Source organism: Corvus moneduloides, chromosome 6 (assembly GCF_009650955.1).
Source record: "Corvus moneduloides isolate bCorMon1 chromosome 6, bCorMon1.pri, whole genome shotgun sequence".
In the NCBI taxonomy this organism is placed as follows: Eukaryota; Metazoa; Chordata; class Aves; order Passeriformes; family Corvidae; genus Corvus; species Corvus moneduloides.
In genome coordinates this window covers 15,758,133-15,776,146 of record NC_045481.1, presented here as the reverse complement: position 1 = coordinate 15,776,146, position 18,014 = coordinate 15,758,133, and the positions used below count along the sequence as shown (strand labels likewise).

The 18,014-nt window shown below is 42.3% G+C and overlaps 1 protein-coding gene across 1 annotated transcript in view; it reads right to left on the bottom strand.

Moving 5' to 3' along the window:
• Positions 1-18,014, bottom strand: part of ITPK1 (inositol-tetrakisphosphate 1-kinase) — a 145,210-nt gene that overhangs the window by 13,973 nt on the left and 113,223 nt on the right. The window contains exons 6-8 of the mRNA XM_032113283.1: positions 8,149-8,247; positions 6,233-6,273; positions 2,013-2,178 (exon numbers count right to left, since the gene is read on the bottom strand). Of these exons, the coding sequence (XP_031969174.1) occupies positions 2,013-2,178; positions 6,233-6,273; positions 8,149-8,247 (306 nt within the window). The remainder of the gene's footprint in view (positions 1-2,012; positions 2,179-6,232; positions 6,274-8,148; positions 8,248-18,014) is intronic.

The window sequence follows — 18,014 nt, the reverse complement described above, 5'->3', positions numbered from 1 at the left end:
CAGATCAGCCACGGTTCTCAGACCACAGATAAATAGAACCACGCACTGGGTGGTAAACAGAAATCAGTTTCCATTCCTTCACCAGAACAAATTAACTAAGTTCAGTCAGATAATGAAGTTAATTTTTATTAATGTGCTATACTCAAAGTGACAGTTCCAAGGGGAAGGTGTGTGACAGAAGGGAGAAGCTGCACTCACTGCAGGTGGTAGGCCAGCAGAACCCAGGGCACACTGAGATCCCTGTGAACCTGGGCAGGACATTGTCACCATGGCAGAAAGCAATACATTTTGTGGCCAGGACCTGTCCTTCTTTTGGAGGCACTGTAGGAATGCAGGAGACACACTGAGGTGACAGAAGTCACTAACGAACCACAGTGGAAACCGTGGGGAGAATTGCACCAGCACCTCCCACCCTGCTTCCTCTGTGCTGGAGGTCTTATGGCTGAAAGAAATCCTCCACCATGTCTCCCTTTAGGATTCCCACCACAGTAGACTGATGGCATCATAGAGACAACCTGCCCAGGAACACCCAGACCCCAAAGTCTCAGCACACAGGTGGCACCAGCAGGAGTATTTCTGCTATGCTGGTCTCTGACTGGACATTCAAGAGCAGCCTCAGGGCCACATAAAATAAAGACAGGAAAGCAAAGCCAAGTCCACTCTGCAGTCTGACCACCAAATACTCTTCGCGTCTTTCCTCTTGTTTAGAAAGATCTTGTACTTTCAGACACTCAGCTCTTTCAGTGTCTCACAGCCACCAGATCTGCTTATCCATCAGATCTGCCAGCTCAGGTTCCTGTGGCACGGCCTCTGCAAACTCTCCTGATGTGGGTAAGAGAGACAGACGCTTACCCTAATCTGCCGACAAAACTTATTTTTATGGGGACTTCCAGACAACTTCCAAGTCTTATACTAACAGATAAGACGTTAACTAAGGCATTTTTAGAAAGATGCCTTAAAATGTTCCCTTCCAGCAAAAGTATAGACCAACTGTCCTAACGGTTTATATAAACACAGATTCTGGCCTACTTAATTTGATCAGGACATAGAGCAGACCTAAATGTCTGTTCACAGGCACACATAGCTACAGACAAGAACTTCTATCAGCATCCTACTACACCTATACTACCAAAACACATATTTGTGTGTGTAATGGTGTGGTGAGCATATATGGACATATTAGGATCAGCAGAAAACACTAAGCAAAGTGACAAAAAGCAGCATTTGTTCATTCATCTCCTTTAGTTTGATGCCATCCTCACCTCCTGGATTTTTCCAGTTGCTCTAGCAGATCATGCTCCCATCCATGTGCTGCTAAATTTTTTATGCTTTTGGTGGGTCACAGAATGCAGTTCTCTGGAAAGGAGCTTTTTTCCATAACGGAAATCTAAGTAATCTCTAATGAAAACCCTTTCAAGTGTTGCTTTCTAGTGACATACAGAAGAATCACTCTCCTCACTGAGAAATCCATTCCTCCTCCGCAACACAGCTGATATCTACAAACCAAAGGGCACTTCCCACCAAGATTTACAACACTGGGCCTCTCATGAAGAGGGAGGCTCGTTTAGGGTAGAGCACAAGTGATCTTTAATTTAAACACACATACATATTCAGGTAAAAACAGGGAAAGGAAGTTCTGAAATGATGGAATCCAGGAAATTCTCTCCAAAGCAGATTTTTAAACAAACTCCGGAACAAATGACACATGAACTTACTGTGAAAGGAGGGAACTTCTCTCCCTCTCCCCCTTTCCACATGACATAAAACACTGTGTCTAACAGGTAAGACTCAGGTTACTACTACATAAATATTTACTATATTAATGTCATTGGTAGTTATTCCAGAGCAGGTGAGTTATCTCTCTTCCTATTGAAATAATACAGAAGAGGAAACATGGTTTGTCAGAACCAGCTGACTTCACTTCAGCAGTCTTTTCACAGATATTTTCTTTGGAGATGTTTCCTGCTGATGTTGCGAGAATGGACATTTTTTTTTACATCAGTACAATGTACCTGAGATGCCTGCAGAGAAGTTCTTTAAAGATGGTCTTTTCACCACGGTGTAGGATTCCCCGACCACGAAAACTTTATAGAGCACAGCATTATGATTGATGAAGCTCTGAATGACGCAAGGGGGGCGAACAGCTTTGAGGCCCTCCTGGTTGAAGATGATCGCCATCTGGAAACACACACACACAGTTGTGCACAAGGCTGGCAATAATTTCATGCTTACCCAGACCTGACAAGCAACAACGTGGAACATCCACTCGTGGATATATATTGACCACATGTGATCTCCTCAGCTTCTTGTTCTACTTCATTACGTTTCATTTAACTGACACACAGCTCTGCAAACACTATTAGCAGTGAAGCTTTCATTTTCAATCAACATTTTCTTCACAGCTCTTTGCAATTTCATTTGTTGCCTTTAGCTGGGAAGCTACTGCAACTGCAGGTACAACAAAAGGCTAAACCATCTGACCAACATAGATGACAAAGTTTGTGTTGAAGACAAGCCTGTATCATGAGAAAAACAGAAGGAACAGCTCTGTGCACTAACTACATGAGTTCTTCCCCACAGCTCTATTCCCCTGATTTGGTTCAGCCCAGTTGCAACAGCCTAAGCACCAGGGCTTCACCCACACCATCAGAGAATATTTCTCAGACTCTAGTAGTTCTTACTGCTAACAAATGCTGGCATATCAATTTTCCTGGCATGGTTTCACTCCATTACTCCAAACAGATAGTCCTCTTGAAGGCACTGGAATAAATATGCCAAAAAGGAAGGCATTTATTGGGCCTTAATGAATGATGACCAGCAGCTGTCTTTAACAGCATGGAAGCAACATTGGTAGGTGCCCTGAAATACTTTGATGAGACAGCTTATCTTCAGCACGTTACACTGGTCTTTCCATTGAGCTCTCCATTACCATGCTTACATGCATATATAATTATTAATATTATAGTGCCCCATTTTGCAGGTTTTTTGTTGAAGTATGGGTTGTGCCATGGCTCCTACAGAACCAGCAGCAAGCACCATTCTTGCACAAGTGATGAAATTATGTATCTGTGTGCCTCTACACAGCACTGAGGATACATTCAGGTTTGGTCTCTATCCTCAGAGCCCTGAACAAGCTCTGCTCTAATTATCTGAATATTGACTGAACTTTTGCTAACACCTTTGTTTCTGTAAAAAATACCAAATATATAATAGGTTTTCTTCTTCAAAAGCATGGCTGTGGTAAATGATGTGGTGATTACATACTCATAATTAAAAGTCTGAGCACATTTTTGTCCTTATTCCTCCTTATCTGGTAGATGACATTAGATCAAATAACTGTCTGCACACATGTACAATAACTCAGCAGATTAACATTTTCTGAGTTCAAGTCAATGTGTACATTCAATACCTACTAGCAGCTGATATTCTTGCCATCTCTATTACACAGCACAGAGTGAATTTGTGAGTGGTAACAACCTGTGCAAGGAATTTCTCTAACACACAGAATCATCCATCAAGATGATTCACGGCAACAACATCATAACTCATTTGTCTCTTACTGGTGGCAAGAAACATTGCTCTCTTCCTCCTCCTGTGTGGACTGTTGGCATTATAGTGTCTACAACATCACACTGCCAAGAACTATGCTGTTTCTATAGTGTTCTCTTCCACTATTAGTTAATTGATTCCCACAAACAAACATAAGATGAACAGGTATTTATCAGCCTATTTTAGAAGTGTGGAAAGCCAGAACTTATCTTCTCAGCACAGCACTGACATAGACCGCTGGAAGCTACGTGAAGCCTCTCTTCTCAGCTCTGTGCTGGCAGCCCCATGGACTAGCACACAACCCATATAACTCCTGTGGTGTTGTGTTGTGCTGGTTCACTGCCATGTCTCATGGTTTTTAACATGCATGAATAGAGCTCCAAGAATTTGCTTGCAGGGTGCACTTGTTCTTTGTCATCTAGCACAGACCTGCTGTGTCTGGCAGTAACGTGGCTACAATACCTGATATCATAATTTCCAAATAACATTTCTCATTATAAATGCAGAGCTCTCTTGAAGGCAAAACAAAACATTTGCACCAAGAATTTTTACTGACAATGTCCATAAGGAATTCAATCTCAAAAAACCAGTGATTTTTTGCCTTTTCCTTCCTGTCTGCTCAAATGCTCAGAAAAAAGAATTCTGGATACATTTCTTCAGGCTTTGGGTCTCTCATGGCAGCTTTAACAGCGGTTAGTTATGTTCTGACCTGATGGCAGGTCAGAAGCACAACTTTCAGCCATCATCTCTGTTCCAGTTTAACAAATGGTGCAGGCAAACTGGGGGTCAAGTGCCGAACTGCTGAGGCCTCTGCTAGTGCAGAGGCCATGTAGAACTGGGGACATCACAGGAAGGCTGACAACACCTCACCTTAACAACAGCATGTGCTCATATGAGAAAAGTGGAGTCTGCCAGCCCCACACGGCGAACACACACACCAAACCCAAACTCACACACCAAACTTAAACTCAAGCCTGCACCTTCAGCCGTCCTTGTTAGACAGTACTTGAACTTTCTTAACAGCCATCTTATGAAGAAAAGCAGGTTTCTGGTCAGTGCTCTAGTTTCAGTGTCAGCTCTGCACTGGAAATATATCCACAAACAATGAAGTGATTTACCAAAAGCCAGACAAGGAGTCATTAATAAAACAGACAAGAATTTCTTGCTTCTAGACCTATGCTCCATCTTTTAGAAAGACTGTACTGTTAGTAGGTATTTATCCTATGCTTCCTTTGTAATTATTGACCATAAGCAGTTACAAAACAGTTCCACTCTGATTATAAATATAATTTTGGATCACTCCTGAGAACTCAGAAACTGCAAAAGTGACAGCTACTACTACTTTGTAAAGTACTGTGCAAGACTTCAGGCTTTTTTCCAGGGGTCCTCCTAAGCTCTAGTCATAAGTTCCTGTGATAAAGTGCAGACTGTGGCTGTATTTTAGTCTAATTTTTGCTCTGGCAGGAGGCTTAGATGTGTCTGCACTGCATGAAAGAAGATCAAAGAAAGATTCACCAGGGAAATAAAGTCCAAGCCTAACTGGACAAGTACTGAGAGATTCATGCATTTCAGTTTGCAGTTGCAGAGGAACTCTTGACAGAAAAATCAGCAGGAAAATTGGAGTCTTAAATTCATTAACAATCCAGTCCCCAAGTGTTCTCAGAAATGACAGCTAAAAATTATAACAGCTGCTCCGGCAAACTAACAGGACTGTCTGCTGGCTTGTGAAATCAGCCGAGGTAAGGCCTGCCTGAAAAATCTCACTGCATTTTTAAAAGGAAGTGCTGGTCAGTCAAGATTTCAGCCACAGCCATTCTGCTCATCTAGATTTACAATTTACTTCAGGGCCTTCAGCTTTCAGAGACATGGCAGCAATGTCTCATAGTGCACGTTTCAAGAGCAGCTGGGAAACCTGGACTGATGACCATGTGGTTAACAAAGGAAGCCAGGAGTTAATGCAGCCAGCATCAAGGGCTGGATTCTCAAAACTGATCTGCAGTAAGCAGGAAGGCAGGAAGCACAAATGGAAAAGAATTAAAACGGGACTCAACTCACTAAGTTTAGAGGAAGCTAGTCTCATAGGTAATGCTCTCCTTCCAGGAATATACAACCATTTTAGCTGCAATTGCCTTACAGGAAGGCAGATAAGTTCTACCAGTCCTGTTCTCCCCACAGATCTCACTGTGTTACTACAACTGAACATGTCTGGAAAACATCTCTATTTGTTACTCCCTTCCTCTCAAGGAAAGCAGCCAGCTGCTCCATCTGAAGCACAAACCCACTTCTCATCTGTACCACATACATACTGGAAAAGTAACTTTCTGGGTTGGAAACTTTTTTTAATGACCTCTTACCAGAGGAGAGACTGAAGGAGATTTCTTGCAGACAAAGCTGACTGGAGACTACAAACTGCTAGAAGCAACAATATGATAGAAGCTAGAAACTGCTAAAAATAACTTCCATGTCAAGAGGTTCAAGTAATATTTGACTTCATTTCAGATTTTTGAAAAAATAATTGTGCAATTAAACATGAAGGACAGGTGGGGAAGAAAAGTTGTTTGGGCACAGCCCTCATTCTACCCACTCCAGGACTGGAAATCACCAGCCAAACCATCACAGGGGGAGTGGGGGACAGGACACAACTAGAAGTAGAGGGATAATACTGCAAAGTTTTTTAACTCACCTCATGAGAGTTGGTTCCATGGGCCACTCTGGTTTTACAAACTGGGTAAATAAAAAAGAAAAAACAATTCACCACTGAAACAAACTCTTTATAATCCTGTTCCCACCCACACATGCAAACACTGGAGTCCACCAGACCAAGGCATTGACTGTAACAGACACCAGTGACAATCTTTGCTTGAACAGTGTCCTCAATCACTGCAAAACTCGGCTTGCTTCAAGCTCTACTCTCTCAATTCCTCCCTGCAACTAAGGTGCAAGCACAGATCATTATTAGGACTAGACAGAGTTGCCAAGCATCAGCTAAGAAGTTAGTACTAGTACTGGGACTGCCATCCTGTTTACTCAGAGAGCATTTTCACAACTATGTAATATTTTTTCTGAGGCTAGAGCTACTTTACAGGTACCACAAAACACCACTGTCCTTAAAACAAAGGAACTGGGACACGGTGGAAACCAACTTTTTTTCCTACCTCCCTGTTTTCAGGGAAGAGCAGGAAATGTAATGGGCTGAACCAAACTAAGATGTAACTTACTTTTCACAGGCAACCATAGAGGGGGACAAAAAAGGCAGAGAGCCTAGCAGTTTTTCTTTCTCCTTCACATTTCTTATCTGCTCTGTATATCCTGGTTCTCACCTCCATCCTGATTAAGAGGAGGAGTAAAACCAGTAAGAGGAAAGAAACAACATGCTCCTTCTACTATGAGGCCAGAGAAGAACTGAAGACCCTAGGAACCACATGATGACTAGAGCTGATGTTACTTATGTGTTACGCAGAGGAGATGAAAACTTGCAAGTAGTGAGGGGGTGGATAGGACAAGACTTCTTTGCAGTTTGTTGGAAGAATCAAATTGGCAGGCAAGAGGACAGGCAGCTACGAAAGGCAGATAACCTGCACTAGAATCCAATATAAGTTGGTAACTTGAAGTTTTGGAAAGTGGTTTATGATGTCTCACGGACATATGCTCTGGAGAGATGGAGGATTTTTAAGAAAAAAATAAAAATAGAGACAGGAAAAAGAAAAAACACTACCAGAATACCAAGGTATATTAATTTTCAGTGCTATTTTGTAATTTCATTATCATTTAGTGGGGTTGATTCAGACCTCCTGAATATATGCTGCTGACTACTGAGGACTAGTCAGTCTGTACTGAGACACAATGTGAAGAGAAGGGCAAAGCCATTCAGTGGGATTTGAAGTACTGCTTCACAGTGCAGCTTCAGGAGACCTGCCTCATTTGGGAGAGCGATGGCAGGGAGGGCAAAACATGCTTTTTCCACGCAACTTTACCTCTGAACCTTACAAATGAGGCAAACACCAAGGGAACAAACACCGACTAATGATCCTGCTCACTTTATACTGCAAGGAATCAAATAAAGGAACGAATTAAAGCACAAGCCCCACAATGAAACTTGCTACAAAGCACGAACAGTTCATAGCAGCTGTTTGAGCTGTGGGCCCTTGCTATCTTTGGTAAGCCTCTTTCTGTTACCCTTTAAGATTTTATTTGTACCCTGGACCAGCAAAAGGGAGACGTGGGTGAAAAAAGAGGCCAGTCAGCAAGGCAGTGATTTTCTCAAGAAAAATAATGAATGCAGTTGGCAGGAGAAACATCTTGCACAAGTTCAGGGCAAGAGGCTAACTTTGTTAGAACTATTAGCATTTCCCAGGAATGCATGTTTACTGTAGCGAGGTGTTTAAAGTAAGGAACAGCAATAAAAGGCAAAGTAAAAGCTGATAGGGAGGGGGTTTGTTCCACATTCCAAGCAGACTGCCTCAGAGCATTTGTTTCAGGAAAGTTTTAATATCCTTGACACCTTTGGCAGCGAAACCCACACTCCTACAATGTTTTGGGGGGTGCATGTGCAGTATTTAGAACCTACTAGAAGCACCAAAGAAATGCCCATGTACATACTGAATGGGAATGCCAGTCCATTCTTCTCTATAAGCTGCAAGGTATCTTCTCCACAGGCACTTGTCAGCTCCATAAAGGGTGGTGAACAGATCCTCTCATCTGCAAGAAAATAAAAAGGCTCAAATGAAGATGAGGGGATTAGCTCCTCAGCTGCACCATTACCAGCTCTCTCCGTACTAACTGCTTCTTGATAGCTTATATGAAAGCACCCAGAAGGATTGTAAGCCAGGCCTGAATTTGGGGCTCTGGAAACATTTCAGAAGATGAAAGGCCAAATTTTAAGATAATCTAAATGGAAATATAAAGCCAGTATTTTCACAGGAGGCAAGAATGATCACTTGGTTAGGAACACGTAGTCACATAACTTAGCCAGTGAGGTGAAAAGCAATTGGGATCTTAGCTCTTAACTTCATGCCTTCAAGCATAATTTTCTAAAGCATTTTACAAAAAACAGAATGGTCTGCAAATATGACTAGAGCAGGCAGTCTCACAAAGCCATCTCTCCTGTAGGGCTCCTCAGATGGCAGATTCCAGTGTGTATTTACTTCAGACAAGGTGCCAGAACTTTCTGCTGTTCGCTGGTACTGCTCTGCCATGAAAGCAGTGTTCATTTAGTCTGGCAAAACCAACCAGAGCACAGCTGAGACATCACCATGTCAAGACTGCTCAGCAAGCTCCGGTTAAAGAGAAAAATCAGGGGAACCATGGTAAAATTTAATGGAGCAGGTCTGCTCCAGAGTGTTTCTGCTGATGTTGTGCTTGTTCACACAGCGTTGCAGGAAGGCTGGAGTCAAAAACCAGCCCTCTTAGTGACTTGGTAAGTTGACTTCTCTAGGATTCACTTCCTGTTCACTGTAGGAGAACTGAGATTCCCTTGGGAATGCAGCAGAAAAGGCAGAAACCACTGTAGGACTCATAGGGCTTGAGCATAACTCGTCACTTAAGAGGGCTGGGTTGCGATTTCAAGTGTACAGAGAACCTTGGCTTCAGCCATAGCTCTGAGACAGGTCAGCAGGCCCACAGGTTTTCAGACAAAAGCTGTGTGCATGTTGACAATATTGACAAAGTCAAATCAAGGACATCACCCAAGTATGAACACCTATTCAAATTACCTCCTCAGTGAGCACAGTCTTAAAAACTTACTACTTTCATGGAGTTTAAGCTGTGGCCAGGTTAACTTTGGAGCCACAAATGAGTTATAACTCGATTTAGCTGCACAGTACTGAACACAATTCAGAACACGTCTGCCAAGACTAGCTTTTCAGACTTATTTCAAGAGAAACAGCATGACACCTTCCTCCAAGAAGCAACTGGAGACAAGCACAAATGGTGGGAGCAACTGTATCTGGCAAACTCAAGTCACAGGTTTATATCAACCAGAAACTTCTCTTGAAAATAAGCAAAACATGGCTGAATCCAAACAGGTGGAGACCATGCTGTGCAGATGGTGCAGAAATGGAAAAGTACATGTGAACTAAAACCCCAGCAAAGCTAACCATAACTCTGAGACAGCCACGCATTCAGAAATCACTTTATAAACATTGTTTAGATTCATACTTTTCACTTCATTGTAAGTGTATATATATATATATATATATATATATATATAAATAAAACTGAATCACTGAAAATAACAGAGATGCAAAACTCTCTATATTTTGGTACACATATCTCAATACATCCCCAAGTTTTTAGAATATCCAAGAACTCTGTTCATTAGCAGTGCTGTCACTACAAGAAGTTTTCTGAGAAAAGGCTATTTTCATACATTCTAAAAGGAGCAGAAAGATTGATGCTTTGAGGTCAACCTCTATAAAACTAAACAAAACATCCCAGATTTCAAAGCTTTCAATTTGCTGCTATGAAAACAGAAAGCAGCATCCAAAAGTGACAGGTACTGTAATATTTACAAGCCTTTGCCAGAGCAAAAGTTCCTTAGTTGGATGAATTTAGGGAATAAGATTTAGTTTACAGATACTTGGGAAAAACTTTGGCTTGGCAGCTCTCCCATCCACATGCTTAAGGTTCACAAATAACTTTGCCTTCATAGTGCAGATGCAGAGATGGTTCCATCTCACTTCCCTCTGTTTCTCTCTCATGCAAACAGGAATGGGAGACAGGGAGGATTCAGTGTTCCTGCTGACTACATGACACTTGCATGGGGAGATGAAGGAAGGAGCAAACAGTAATTTCTTTGACTTTGTACTTAGAAAAGACCACCTGGATCAACAAAAGTAGCAAAGAAGACTCTTAGCATCTCAAAGTGCTCCCGCTGAGTTTGCACAGCACTGGCATTTTCTCTACCAAGAAGATAGCCCACTGAAACCTCTAAAACAAATCATTAATTCACAGCCAAACCTGAGGACAAACAAATCCTCATTCAACACAAGATTTCCATAGAGCCTACAGCTAGAAAACTGCTGCTCCGAGTTTAATTGCACATGCTGAAATCCTAAATATAGCTGTAGGTTAAAAAAAAAGTCCTCCAGCTGCCAGCAATCATCCTCTCCTCCTTCCCAGGGTGGCAAACACATGCTAAAGCTTTCTCTCATCACCAGGCTCCCACTATCAGAGTGACAGCAGTCTCTGCACACCTTCTCTGCACTGAGGTCCAGGATAGACCTCACTCAGTGGCTGAGAGTCAATTCAATACTGATTTACATCAGCTTGGAACTACACCATGCAACTCACATGGTGCAAACCCCCAGTGGTACACTGAACCCTCCCCTCCCCTCCTCCTGAGTAAGCTGCTTTAGCGTGAACTTACTGAGCTGGGGTCAGGTGCCAGACCCTTGGCACTGTCACTGCTTCTTTGCAAACCAGCAGTGACAAGACACCACGGGAAACCATTGCCAAAAAGAACAACAGTAAATATACACAAACAAGTGAACATAACAGTCTAGAGATGAGAAGGGCTTCAAGATTCTGGCTCCACTGCTGACCCTTTGTATTGAAGCTGCAGCCTAACCCTCCAGTTTAAAACCAAGGAATATTCTCATTAGCAGCTGAGAGCCCAGTGTGGACAAAGCACTTTAATGAAAGAAGTCTGAGAACAACTACAGCATGAGGCCACAGCCATGTCACCCCTCCTGTGCAGCTGCACTGGCCATACACCGCTAGCAGAAGTGACTCTGTCAGGACACAGACCTGATAAAACCCAGACCCTGTGCAAGGAGCTGATGCTGTTGCTTTTCTACCATCAGTACTCAGCTCTGCTGTGCATTGAGATGCTGCTGAGTGGAAGAGTCTTCTTCTAAAACATCAAGTTTGGAAAAGACTCCACCTCATCTTCCATCCTTGGCTATGTACAAGTGACCTTAAATCCCAAGAGATTATTACATATGCAATTTCTAATCTTTCCACATTGGATCTGAAACTAAAACTCAGGCACTTCCTCCCTCCCTTTGGGTGCATACACTGCATTGCACAATAAGCAGATGACCACAATTATTAACCCTATCTTCCTTCATGCAGCCTGCATTGAACTGAAGATATCAGCAGGATAAATCTGTCCGTAAGTCTACAGACTGCTGTCAATTCAGATTCTGTACATTGCTGTACTGCACACTTAGAGAATGGTATTTCTTTATGTTCTAAGCACCTGGTAGTGTCTGAGGGTCCTGCCTTTGAAATATGGCCAGGACTTCAGGTGAACCATGTCAGGTCCAGAACTGCCAACTTAACAGCAACATGGAAAGATTGTTCAGATCACAGTGTTCAGCTTTCACTTCAGACAGCTACCCAAAGTATTTGCAACACTTTTGTTGTTAAAAACAACACGTTATAATTAAATTTAAAAGTCAAAATTCTGTTACTCTGTTCCTCTCCCATCTTTGTCCTTATTTTTAGCACAAACTTTGTGGTATCTGTTTTCCGTATTTTCCTTTAAATATTCTCCCTTTTCTTCAAGATTATTTGATCTCAGAGGGAGTTCTCTCTCTCTCTCTCTCTCCTCTTTCTCACTTTTCTGTATTTTTTCTCACTCCCATCCCCATCTCTCATCTATGCTGTTCATTTTTTCTACTGTTATTTCTGTTCTTTCAGTGCTACCTACACTTTATCCCTCCATCACCTCTGAACGGAGCTCATGGCTGGAGGGATCATGTTCATTGCAAGCACAGAGGGAGCGTTTGCAGTGGGACTCCTGAGGACAGCAAGGAAGCTGGCACTAAGAGGTCACGGGTGACAGGCAGCAATCACAGCACCAGGGCAGTCAGCCTGGCACACCCTGCTGCGGGCTGAGCTTTGTCAGAGCATTGTTCCATTCCCAGGGAGCAACAACATTATTATGAGGGCTTGACTGATGAAGGCCAGTTTACAGGATGAGTAACACAGCTCACCAACAACAGAGAGGTGAAAGAGCACTCAAACCAGGGTGTCAGTGCCAGGAGGGGATTATTCCAGATGAAGTTCAACAATAGTGACAGGAGCAATGGGATGTGAAGATGAGGAAGATGCAGATTAAAAACTGGCTGGGGAAAAGAATTTTCTGGCAGTGAGAATTGGTGGAATTCTTTGTGTTCAGGACTTGCTTTAGTAAGAGATGCTGAGTAATGCTTCTCTACTCAGGGGACCCTGGTGGCCTGCAGACAGCCTGCCAAACAGTCACAGGACACCCAAACCTCAAGAAGAAGGCACAAGAGGCCAAACACTCAACACACTTCCACTCAGCAGCCAGGCAAAACAGACACAGAAAAAAATAAGAGTAATGGCTGTTCCTATTTGAACCAAATCTTAGTAATAAATGGAAACCACTGCGACAGGGTTGTACAAGACAGTCCTGGGATGGTTTCTGATGAGGGTAGAAAGTCCTTGTACTATAAAAGTTTGAGAAGTACCAACAGAGTGGGCAGCTATGGATAACTCTGGGGAAAAAATAAACCGTAAGAGAAGAAGAACCTATTTGGATTTCTTTGGTCCTTATGATTTTGGACAGGTAAGAAAACAAATAATAGATTGCAGATCCAATGCTCTGCATTCACAGATCAACCAATTGTATTTCCTTGCCTTCAGAAAAGGAGTTTAAAGAGAATTTTGGTCTTGTGAGAATAGCTTAAAAACTGTGTCTAGAAAAGAAATACAAACAGTGATAAGACAACTGCCTATTAAACTTCAGAGTTATTGTTTAAAGATGTTTTCCTACCTCATAGTTCACCATCTTTCACTACCTAGCCTAGGGATTAGGAAGTGCAGCAGAAAGGTGGAAAAAAGAGTATTTATTCTCAGCACCACCAACCTCTTGCCACAAGACCACGATGCAGTCACCAAACACAGTCTAACTCTGAGCTTCTGTTTATGAAGTGGGGAGAAGGCTTCACCTCCCTTTGGCCAGGCAGGGCTTTTTGGCTCTAGTTTAAGGAGTTCCAGGAAAAAGACTTTTTGATGCTACGGGGGTCATTGCAGTAGCTGAACAAACTACCTGTTTGAAGCTTCAGTCTGAGCACCATCAACCAAAATCCTGAGTGTGTCACTGGAAAAACATAAACCAGAAGGTGTTTACAGAAGAATGTCATATCTTTTGCCCAGGCTCAGTACTCATCATTAGCAGTACCTTCTTTATTTAGACACAGAAGGTAAAAGAAGCACCAAATAAGGGGTGTGCTGAGGACAAGGGAAAGGTGAAAGAAGTTGGTACAGTGAATTTGTGAAACAGGTGGAAGGAAGACGCAGTTTGTCAAAGGAGCACAAGAGGAGGCCTGGAGGCCCCCAGGTGCGCAACCTACCTGGCACACCTAGATCCCCTAATTCTGCTTAGCAATTCCAAATGGAGCACAGCTGTGCCCAAGTTGCTCTCTGTGCCTGGAAAGGTTGTCAGGATTATTCTTAAAAAGACTGGGTATGCAACCTCCACATCACACAATGCATTATGCAGAAAAATTACAAAGCTGCTTTGAAAAGTGCTGGTCTCTGGTGTAAACACCCTTAAGATAAGCACAAAACCATCCATATCAAAATCAAAACTGACTGGCTCAGGCCGTTCCTCATCCAACACTCATGGAGCAAATGTTAAGCCTTAAACTATCAGAAAGATTTACAGCAGATGGTAACAAACTCTAAACTGCCTACTTTGTTGAAAAAAGCCACTCTTCAATAGAACAGTTTGCACTATGATTTGAAAACATTTAAGACTCCTTAAAAATAAACATATTTTCAGTAAACTGTGCTTCACTGTAGCTTCCACCAGCTTGTGGCACTCCGCTCCTGTGGGAATAGAGAGGATACACAGCCAGGGCAATGTCTTTTTCTCCTAATACAATAAGGGGAGGAAATATGAACTTCCAGCTCACCCCTGCCTACGGAGTTCATTTTCAACCAAAAAACCAACCACACAGAGAAGCTGGCAAGGTTTATTTTTTAAGCATGCAGCTAAATCTTACTCAAAGGTATAGTAAACCACTACATGACAGAGCCTTTTGCCCTTTGAATCCCTTTAATGACTGTACACTTACAGCTTTGGACTGTAACTTTTGCTAAGGTCAAAAGTTGCTACATCAAGGAGTCAGTCCAGCTAAGCCAACACCACCTTCACAGCAGCTCAGTCCCTATGAACTGAAAGAACCCCTTCTTCACTCCCTCTAGTAGATAATTTTTCAGTTGAAGCTTCATAAACCTAAAAACTTTACTCATAAACCCCACAACTTTAACAGGTTTATTTCAGCACTTTTGAGCTGTATTAAAAATACTCTCAAGTTGTTTTCCCTTCCCCTCAGAAATGCATGTGCATGAGGAATATTGGCAGAACAGATTTAGTTCAAACATATGTTGATCTATACTCATCACTGAAAAATCAGCGCATATATGAATATCCATGCGTTTGCATCTTATTCTTTAAGTCTGTGAAGGGAAAATTCCAGCTCTCAGGATAAAGCAGCTGTATCTGAGGACCATTTGGCAACACATTCCAAAGACACAAGAGGGCAGAGCAGACTCAGTTTTGAGGGCACAATTTCAAGCTTACCCTAGCTTGGCATACAAGGAACTGCACACCGAAGATCTGTGTTAAATGGAACATCTGCCGAGCAACAGTCTTTTTTTTAAAAAAAGTAGTGATTTTGAAGCATTTGGGCAGTGAGTGAAGAAATCTCACCACTAAATATCAATACGAACCTATTCAAAAAAATTCACAATAACTTGTCATTTCCATGCAATTTAGGAGTGCTAATGATGGGTTTTGAACACGATGAAATCAGCTTAGACTGAAGAGAAAGTATAAACCATAAAGAAGAAATAAAGGCAAAGGTCATAGTAAAGTCAGCCTGATGGCATTTTTTCTCCCAGATGAACTCTTCAGAGACAACCATTTCACAAAGCTATGGTCCATATTAGTTCCTCCTTTACTTTTTAGATCTAGACTTTCATCTTATGCCCACTCTCCTTAGTGAGCAGAATCTTTCTGATTCCTGAGAAAGGAATTCACGTCATCCTTTGGGTGCTCAGGCTGAACAAGGCAGGTTTTGCAGACAAGCATTCTGCTCACTCGTGATGGAGCCTCACAGGCACCCGATAGTAGAGAAGCACAGCTACAGACATGCCTTCAGTTAAAATAGACCTGTGGTGAAACACATAACCTGATAAAGTGAGCTCACAACCATGTAACAGTTTAAGTGGTGAAAAATTACCTCATTCAGGAGACAGAGTACAGACTGGGAGACGGGTGTTCAGCATCAAGTAGCCTCATTTTTCAGCAGGTGAAAGTGGTTACCCGCCACCTTGCAAATGCAAGGGACAGGAAGCTTTGCAGTTAAATTTTAAAAACCAAGCACACCTCACCACAGAAAAAGGAGGCAAATGAACTAGCTGTCCAGGAGAAAGAAATAAACCTTCTGGTGCTTCTTCGACTCTTTGTAGATAAGAATGTTAGGCAAAACTGTCTTGTAAGTAATGAAGAATGGGTGGAGAAAACCTGCTAGAATAGCTTTTGTTGAAATAGTAACATTTATTCCTTAGAGCACTGAAGCTGTACCAAAACTTGGGGACTCATTTTACAGGCAGGAGTGTTTCCAACGTTACAGGAAGAATGAAAGCAATTTTCCTCATCAAGGAAAAAAATGAAAGGGATTGTTCGACAAACTTAAAGGAGTCTTTTCTGTATTTTTATCCCAATAATGTTCCGCTCAGAACACTGGCATTGAAAGTATTGGTATCTGCAGAACCCCAAAGGCTTTTCAAGAAGATGGACTATGCAAAATATACTCTGCATGTCTGCTCTACATTAAAATGCAAATGTCAGATTCAGTGTGAATACCTAAACCCCAATTAAAAACAAATCAACTGTCCCTAAACAGTAATTTGGATCTGCTGTTTCATATGCTTACCTATGTATGTTGAATACAAGAATTATATTTAGCGTTGCCATTTTCAAGTGACAGAAGTCCCCAGTTTTAGTACTCTTACCAACATGGACAACCCCGTGTTGATGATAAAGAAGTCTCAGAACCAAGAGCCAGTGTCAAATATGACTCTTTACCATGAAATACAGAAGGTATATAATGGCCCAAATGCAGGATTTTTTATGCTTCCTCTCCCAAATACTGAGCTAAGACATTACTTAGACTAGTGCAAAACAATTTCCAAGCTAAGCTTCTACTTGCAAAGTACACAGCTCCAGGACAGGAGTCAGTGGGATGTCAATTTGCATCCCCCTGGCCTAGATGGTGGATAGGAACAGATAGTGCTGTGCACTTCCCTGTACACACCCATGGAGCTTGAAAATGGCCAGGGACCACCAGATTTGGAGCAAATATACTGTTATACACTATGTGTTGGAGATTGAGTGAAAGATGTGAACACCAGGGCCCTCATAATTAAACAGACACATAGCTCCACGGTTCTTCATGACCACCCAATTCACTGAGAAGTTGACGGCAGAGAGAGCACCAGTTTGCTCCATATAATGAAATGCTCATCATTCCCAGGAATCTAAGGTAAGCTGTGAAGACCCAATGCTGAACTCCTTACTGAATTTATTTGTATATAACTCTACTCACTTAAACCAATTAGTTCCTCTCAGTTGAAGAATCAGTCTTTCCTTGTATTATACAGAGTACGTTGTCTAATAAAATAGAAAATGCATTCATGCAGGGGGCATGATGACAGACATGATGTAGGCAGCTTTTTCTTGTGTGTGATGGAGTCCATTTGAAGATGTTAGAGTACCCAGATGAGTAGAGTCCACTGAAGCTCTTTATATCTCTAATCTAAGAGGGTTGATGGCCCTTAACAAGATCAGTTTAATGAGCTTTTGGAAGATAAATCCTGGGAGATACTATACAACGCATGTCCCAGGCTTTCAGCAAACACCACTTCCAATCTACACATGCTGTGTCAGAGGCAAAGCAGCAGCCCACAAAGAGCACAAAACAGTGACAAAACTCCCTCCGAAGTAGAGAGGTATCCCAGGGACACACTGGAAGGGGCTCTGACAGTACCATTCACTGCTTAGATCAAGCCCCCATAGTTTAGCAGGACTCCTGCAGCACCTGTGCTGCAGCTCGAGCCAGAGAGGAACATGGCCTTTGGCTCCTGTTCCAAATCATACCAGAGATGACAGAGGAAATGCGAATAAATACCTGTCCTTTATTACTTTACCAACTCACACGTATGTGAACACAAAGTTAGTGCAAGAGTTTACATACAGATCTAGAAAACACAGCAAGATCTTAGAATAACGCTGAATAACAGGAAAGGCACATCACTGCCACTGCACAGCTGAGCAAGGCTGACAGCCAGCCCTGTGACTGGGCACCTCCTGTCACCTGTGTTGGGAGGCCATCTCTGTGCTGTGAGGACAGATTTGCCAGAGATTTGGTGATCACTGATTTAATTTGAGTTCCTTTATGTAAAACAGCCACTCAGAGCACAACTAT